At 39.7% G+C, this 7,902-nt stretch overlaps 1 protein-coding gene across 1 annotated transcript; it reads left to right on the forward strand.

The window, feature by feature from the left end:
* The first annotated feature begins 2,032 nt into the window (after positions 1-2,032).
* On the forward strand, positions 2,033-7,902 carry LOC123907099. Its single transcript, XM_045957206.1, has 2 exons — positions 2,033-2,541; positions 3,506-7,902. Exon 2 carries the CDS (start codon positions 3,736-3,738, stop codon positions 6,328-6,330), a length of 2,595 nt encoding a protein of 864 aa, XP_045813162.1. The 5' UTR covers positions 2,033-2,541; positions 3,506-3,735; the 3' UTR covers positions 6,331-7,902.

Genomic DNA, 7,902 nt, shown 5'->3' on the forward strand with positions numbered 1-7,902 from the left:
ATTACGCCTCACTCGCCGCTCCACTCACTGATTTATTGCGTTCCACTAAATTTGTTTGGAATACAGATACAGAGCTAGCTTTTACAACTTTAAAGAAAAAAATGACAGAAACTCCTGTGCTGGTCTTGCCAAACTTCTCCAAAACTTTCATTGTGGAAACTGATGCCTCCGCGGTAGCAATAGGTGCTGTTTTATCTCAGGAGGGCCACCCACTGGCATTCTTCAGCAAGAAAATGTGCCCGCGTATGCAAGCTGCATCTGTGTATGTCCGCGAAATGTATGCCATTACCGAAGCTGTAAAAAAATGGCGTCAGTATCTGATTGGTCGACACTTTCATATATTTACAGATCAGAAGAGCTTAAAGAATTTGTTGGTCCAAACCATACAAACTCCAGAACAACAAAAATGGGCCTCCAAATTACAAGGATTTAGTTTCGAGATATTTTACAAACCTGGGAAGGCTAATCAAGTGGCTGATGCTCTCAGTCGTCGACACACAGAAGAGGAAGCGGTCTTGTTCTCCATCTCATCACCCGTACCAACTATCCTCAACAATCTTCGGGAGTTTTATATGAAAGACAAAGCAGGGCAAACATTAGTGCAACAAGTTGAAACAGACACACAAATGCAACAAAGTTTCAGGCTTAAAGATGGGTTACTTTACTTCAAAGATAAAATTTATTTACCTGATATTCCAGATCTGCGTAAAACTATCCTCCGTGAGTATCATTGTACCCCAACAGCTGGCCACTCTGGAGTTCAGCCAACTTTAGCCAGAATATCTGCTTCTTTTCTTTGGCCAGGAATATACAAAGATGTGACCCAGTTAGTTCAAACTTGTGCGACATGCCAGCAAAACAAGTACATGCCAAAGAAAAAACAAGGGTTATTACAGCCACTTGATATACCCAAACAGGTATGGGAAGACTTGTCTATGGACTTTATTACACACTTACCCCAGTCATTTGGACATACAGTCATTTGGGTGATTTGCGACCGTCTCACAAAATTTGTTCACTTCATCGCTCTCCCAACAAAATTTACAGCACCAGCTCTTGCTTCACGTTTTTCGGTCGAGGTGTGTCGCCTTCATGGTATCCCAAAATCCATTGTATCTGACCGAGATCCAGTCTTTCTTAGTAGTTTTTGGAAGGAGCTTTTTCACCTACAAGGCACAACATTAAAATATAGCTCAGCTTACCATCCACAAACTGACGGTCAAACTGAGGTTGTGAATAGAAGTTTGGAAGCTTACCTGAGATGCTTCACCAGCGAAAACCCTCGACAGTGGTATAAATACTTGCACCTCGCTGAGTTCTGGCACAACACAGCTTTCCACTCAGCCATCAAAATGACGCCTTTTGAAGCATTGTATGGTCGCAAACCACCATCTCTGCTGGACTACGTCAGCGGACAGACTAATATCAGAGATCTGGACACTACTCTGCAGCAACGACAAGCAATACTTGATACTTTGAAGACCAACTTACAAAGAAGCAGACAACAAATGGAGATTCAAGCAAACAAGTCAAGAACATATTGTACCTTTAACTGTGGTGATTTGGTCTTACTTAAGCTTCAACCTTATCGACAAACATCGGTGCAGCGTCGCGTTTCACAGAAACTGTCAAAGAGGTTTTATGGACCCTTTCCAGTGCTCCGTCGTATAGGCGCTGTAGCCTATGAACTAGACCTTCCAGCATCATCTCGAATTCATCCGGTAGTTCATGTCTCTCAGTTACGGGCTTACAAGGGTGATGACCCACGCTCGCATTTTACTCCTATTCCTGCTGATATGAGAGGTAAAAATATTTTGGAAGGAACAGAAGTAGAAGATACGTCTGAAGAACTTGAGAAATTTAGAGAGAAACTCTCTCAAAGTACTTTCAATGAAGGAGAGAAGTACAATAACAACTCTGTTTCTGCGAGTGAACCTTCCAACTTAACTAAGACAATATCTCATTTATCTTCTCCTATTCCCGAAAATTCGCTGGCTATTCGTACACCGTTGGATGGTTGATCAGTGCATTTTGATGCACATTCTTCCATGTTTGTACTATAGCATTTCTTTTATTTGTTTACATTATTTTTATGTTTCAATGTGTTTTCTTATTTTATTTTATTTTTTTGCACTTAATTAATTTTCGTATTTATTTTCCAGCATTTGCAGCTTTCACGAATAAATTCATAACTGGAGCTTGGAGTATCGGATTGAAGCGTGCTACCAGTCGTTGGAAAGCTAAGAAAAAGATCTACAACTTTCGTTCAGAAGTCGAGAGCTGATTCGGACTGTAGCAGTGCCAGAAAATTCGTACAAGTTGCAGCACTAGTTTTACTTAAGTTTTTGGGTCATTTGTTATGGGCTTAGGTCGTACTTTTGACCCGGTTTAATTGTAAAACGGGTAATGTGTTATTCATAGGGGTTAGGCCGAAATTACTGAGCAGGATCTGATTTTCACGAATTTGGAGAGAGAACAACAATGGCAATGAGGAACTAATTCCCGAAGAACCAATCTACTGTATGCAGATTCCGCTTTGAGGTTTCTTAATAAATTCCATATTGTTTCGTTCCTTTGAGTTCTTTTCTATAATTTCAATTGCATGCTTAATTTGATTGTTTTATAGGATAGATCTCTTAAATTTGATTGTATGTATGATCTTGAATCTAAATTGCAGTAACGTAGCTTTTGCATTACCGCTTTTGATTAATTTGCGTTTGCTTAATTCGCAATAGTTTTTATCCGTTTGCTTAATTCGGAATTCAAGAACATACACGTTATAATATCTATCGCGCTTGTCAATGGTTGTTATAGTCGAATAGGAGCGAACCCGCTAGGGATTTGGAATTTTGTGGGAATCAATGATAAGTTGGTAATCGGTATAGTAGATTGGTCCGTTTTAATCACTTTTTCACGAACAGCTTAATTTCAGAATCACTTATTTCGAAAACCAAACCAATCCCCTCAATCTCGATTTCAATTTCGATTAGTTAAATTCAAGAATCCTTTGAGAACGATATTCCGAGTTAATTGTCGCCGTACTACGTTTTTCAAAATTACTCGTTTTGATCCGCGCGCGACAGCGGATCAAATTGGCGCCGTTGCCGGGGATTCTTGATTATATTAATCGTTTTAGTGTCTAAGAGTCTAGGTCCTAGTTTCATCCAATTCGCGGTTTAGAGTCAAAATCGTAAAAAAATCGGTTTTTGAGAAAATTGAGTCTGTTTCGAAATCTGCTCTGGGTACCTGAAGAAAAATAATTCTCTGGTCATTTGTCCCTAACTACAGAGTAGTTACGGGACTTTGCTTCGAAATTCCAAAATTCATCATTTTTCTATTTTTAAGCAATTATTTACTGTTTTCACCGTCTTGAAAAAAATCGAAAAAAATCCCAAAATTATATTTTTAAGTCATTAGATTAATTTCGGTGTCATTTTATTTTTCTGAATTTATTTTGATCGATTTCTTTCTTTGTGTTTGTTTTTTTTATTTTTTTTATTTTTAGGACATTGTTGGCACTTTCACTATTGTTGCTGTTGTGGCATTGCTTTTCCCTTAGTCCTGGCTACTAGGTCTCGTTGTTCTGAAATTGTTGTTTTTGATCCTGAAGTAGAGAGAACCTTGCACACACGACGTAGAACAGTCCAGGTTACCACTAGCTCACCATCCACAATTGAGTCTGAGTTTGACTACTTGCATAACTTGTTTGATTCGGATTCTGAATTTGATTTTAACATGGCTGATAATAGAACCTTAAGGCAATTAGCTGCTCCTGACGTGAATTATAATGGCTTGTGTATTGAATATGATGCTGCTGCTACTCCTTTTGAATTGAAATCGGGTTTAATACACTTGTTGCCAAAGTTTAGTGGTCTTGCAGGTGAAGATCCACACAAGCATTTGAAAGAATTCCAAGTGGTGTGTTCTACACCACTGAAGCCTGAAGGGATCACCGAAGATCATATCAAACTTCGAGCTTTTCCTTTTTCATTGCAGGGTGCAGCAAAGGATTGGATATACTATCTCGAGCCAAACTCAATTGCAAGCTGGACTGCCCTGAAAAAGGTGTTCTTGGAAAGATATTTTCCTGCCTCCAGAGCTGCCTCAATAAGAAAGGAAATTTGTGGTATTAGACAAGGTAATGAGTCACTGACTGAGTACTGGGAGAGATTCAAACATTTGGTATCTAGCTGCCCTCAACACCAGATTACCGAGCAGCTCCTCATCCAATACTTTTATGAGGGGTTGTTACCGATGGACAGGAACATTCTTGATGCTGCTAGTGGTGGAGCACTAGTCGATAAAACTCCAGCTGCTGCCAAGGCCCTCATCGAAAATATGTCCCTTAATTCTCAACAATTCACCACTAGAGACAATTCTGTGCAAAGCAAAGGTGTGAGTCAAATGCAGGTTTCTTCCAACAAAGCTTTAGAGACCAGAATTGATGAACTCACTGCCTTAGTCAAACAGTTGGCAGTAGCAAAACCTCAATCTGCAACTTTGTGCGGTATTTGTACTTCTCCTGAGCACCCAACTGACACTTGTCCTATTCTGAGTGACGAGTCCATTACCGAGCTGCCACAAGCTTATGCAGCCAACCTTTACGGTCAAAACAGGTACAACAACACTCCTGACCTGTCCACCAACAAATATCATCCCAATTGGAGGAATCATCCCAACCTTCGATATGGAAATCCACAAACCAGCCAACAGCAGAACTCACCTCAAGTGGCTGCCCCTGCACCTTCCGGACCATCCTTAGAAGATCTGGTCAAACAAATGGCCGTGAGCAACCTTCAGTTCCAACAAAGGACTGATACTAGCATTCAGACCTTGACCACACAGATGGGACAGCTTGCTACTCAAATAAATAACATGCAAGCTCAAGGTTCGAACCAACTTCCAGCACAAACCGTTGTCAATCCGAATGGTAATGCTAATGTGAGCGCTATTTCTTTAAGATCCGGAAGAGTGTCAGAACCAGCTCCAGAGAAAAAGAAGAAGAAACCCGTTGCTGCATCATCTACTCATGAACCTGTTGTTGAGCCTTCTGTCACAACTGAGACTGTAACTGAAAGAGTATATGTGCCACCAATTCCTTTTCCTCAAAGGGTGCAGAAAAATAAAAATAAGACAGTTGAGGAAGACAAAGAGATTCTTGATGTATTCAGAAAATGTGCGGTCAACATTCCTCTTCTTGATGCAATTAAGCAGATTCCTAGATATGCAAAATTCCTGAAAGACTTGTGCACACACAAGAGGAAATTGAAGGAAAATGAGAGAGTCAGTTTGGGAAGAAATGTTTCTGCTTTCATTCAGCCCAAAACCGGTTCCTCAGCTAATGTCTCAGTTCTCAGTCAGGCCATGCCAGAAAAGTGCGATGATCCAGGAGTTTTTGCTATTCCCTGTTCCATTGGGGATAGTAAGTTTGAAAATTGTATGCTTGATCTGGGAGCAGGTATTAATGTTATGCCTACTTCTATTTATAATAAACTTGATCTTGGTCCTTTGCAGCCTACAGGTTTAATCGTGCAACTAGCAAACAGGAGCAATGCCCGCCCTGCTGGGAAGGTAGAAGATGTCCTGGTGCAAGTTAATGACTTAATTCTTCCTGCAGATTTCTACATTCTAGACATGGAGGGAGAAACTAATTCCAGCAGGGCACCCATAATTCTAGGCCGACCATTCATGAGAACGGCAAGAACAAAAATTGATGTTTATGATGGAACCATGTCCATGGAGTTTGGCGACATTGTCGCTAAATTTAACATTTCTGATGCCATGAAACATCCCTTGGAGGAACATTCTGTTTTTTATATGGATTTGGTTTTTGATGATACTCACTCGGGTGATTCATGTGCTAACACTAACCTTTGCTCTGTTTGTGCTAAGATTGATTCTGACTTGCAGGATAGTAACTTTCATACAGGTGAAGGTGAAGTTGTCAATGTGGCAGTCAATACGGTTAAAGTTCTTGACATTCCGGCTGCCCCAACCAAGATTCCGGCTGCCCCAACCAAGCACTCCCATGATAAAGAAAAGACTATGCAGTTCCATGATAAGATGATTTCCAAAAAGAAATTTTCTGTTGGCCAAAAAGTCTTACTGTTTAAGTCTCGCCTGAAAAATATGGTTGGTAAGTTTCGGTCCAATTGGATTGGCCCTTTTGTTGTGACTAATGTTTTTCCTTCTGGTGCTATAGAAATTAAAAGTACAGGTACTGGCAAGGTTTTCAAAGCAAAAGGACAGCGGTTGAAGCTGCTCCATAAAAGTGTGGAAGGGCTTCCACCAAAACCACCAGACATAGAAGCACCAGCCGCTACACCTTAGCCCCTCGGGTGTGTTCCTTCCTTATTCTCACTTTATGCTTATTACATTGCGGACAATGTCTGATTTAAGTGTGGGGGGGGAACATTTTAGTAGTTTGTAGTTTTTAAATTTCAGTCTTTAATAAAATATAAAAAAATAAAAAATAAGTCTTAGCGTGCATGCAATTGTTATGAGTGGTTACATGTTCTAGGGCTAGAGCTGATAGTTGTTGGATTGGTGAAATTTTTGGAAATTCTTGTTTTCATGTTGTATATGATAATCTTTGCACCTTAATGCACAACTGCTGAAAAACTTGCAAACTTAGTAGTGGCTTGATAAGTCTTTAAAATACACAGTCATTAGCCTAAGTTATTTGAGTACTGAATTTGATGCAGAAGTTTGACTAAGACTAAGTTTGGGGGAGAAGCTAGATTACTTGATTGTAGGATCATGACTAGAATAAATGGTGGGACACTACACTATAAAATAAAAAATTTAAAAAATATGATAAGTTCCTGTGCCTGAAACTGGAGGAACAAATGCTGTGTAGGGTGCTCTACTCGGAGTAATAGGTTGGACTCGCAACAAACGAGATCCCGTCAGGTGAAAAGGTAGAGTAGCACCTAAAGCATAACTAAAATGAACTTAAGGTGGTGTCCCTGCGTATAAAAAAATTCTAAAAGCCTGTGAGAACTTGAAAAGTGCAGCTTTCTCCCAAGCTGAAATCCGGACACAGACTCTGAATTGTAAGAAAGGAAAATGTGGCTTAGTATCCTGACTGTGTATTTTTGAGAAGGATCATGTCATGACTCTGGTTGACAGTAATAGGCAGTACACACACACGCAGGGTTATCATTGACAGCTGATATACAAGAGTTATGCCAATCTTTGAAATACAGTCTACGGTTGGAAGCTTGAATCCTGGAATGTGTGATTGCTTGTGATGATTGTAGCATAGAATGAGTAATCGTAGATGTGTCTGTGTTTTGTTTTGTTTTTCATTTTGCTCGGAGTGCAAAAGTTCAAGTGTGGGGGAATTTGATCAGTGCATTTTGATGCACATTCTTCCATGTTTGTACTATAGCATTTCTTTTATTTGTTTACATTATTTTTATGTTTCAATGTGTTTTCTTATTTTATTTTATTTTTTTGCACTTAATTAATTTTCGTATTTATTTTCCAGCATTTGCAGCTTTCACGAATAAATTCATAACTGGAGCTTGGAGTATCGGATTGAAGCGTGCTACCAGTCGTTGGAAAGCTAAGAAAAAGATCTACAACTTTCGTTCAGAAGTCGAGAGCTGATTCGGACTGTAGCAGTGCCAGAAAATTCGTACAAGTTGCAGCACTAGTTTTACTTAAGTTTTTGGGTCATTTGTTATGGGCTTAGGTCGTACTTTTGACCCGGTTTAATTGTAAAACGGGTAATGTGTTATTCATAGGGGTTAGGCCGAAATTACTGAGCAGGATCTGATTTTCACGAATTTGGAGAGAGAACAACAATGGCAATGAGGAACTAATTCCCGAAGAACCAATCTACTGTATGCAGATTCCGCTTTGAGGTTTCTTAATAAATTCCATATTGTTTCGTTC

The sequence above is a fragment of the Trifolium pratense genome, linkage group LG1, assembly GCF_020283565.1.
Source record: "Trifolium pratense cultivar HEN17-A07 linkage group LG1, ARS_RC_1.1, whole genome shotgun sequence".
Classification (NCBI taxonomy): domain Eukaryota; kingdom Viridiplantae; phylum Streptophyta; class Magnoliopsida; order Fabales; family Fabaceae; genus Trifolium; species Trifolium pratense.

Coding starts and splice junctions, on each gene's coding strand:
- LOC123907099 (XM_045957206.1), top strand. CDS start 3,736: ATGGCTGATAATAGAACCTTAAGGCAATTAGCTGCTCCTGACGTGAAT.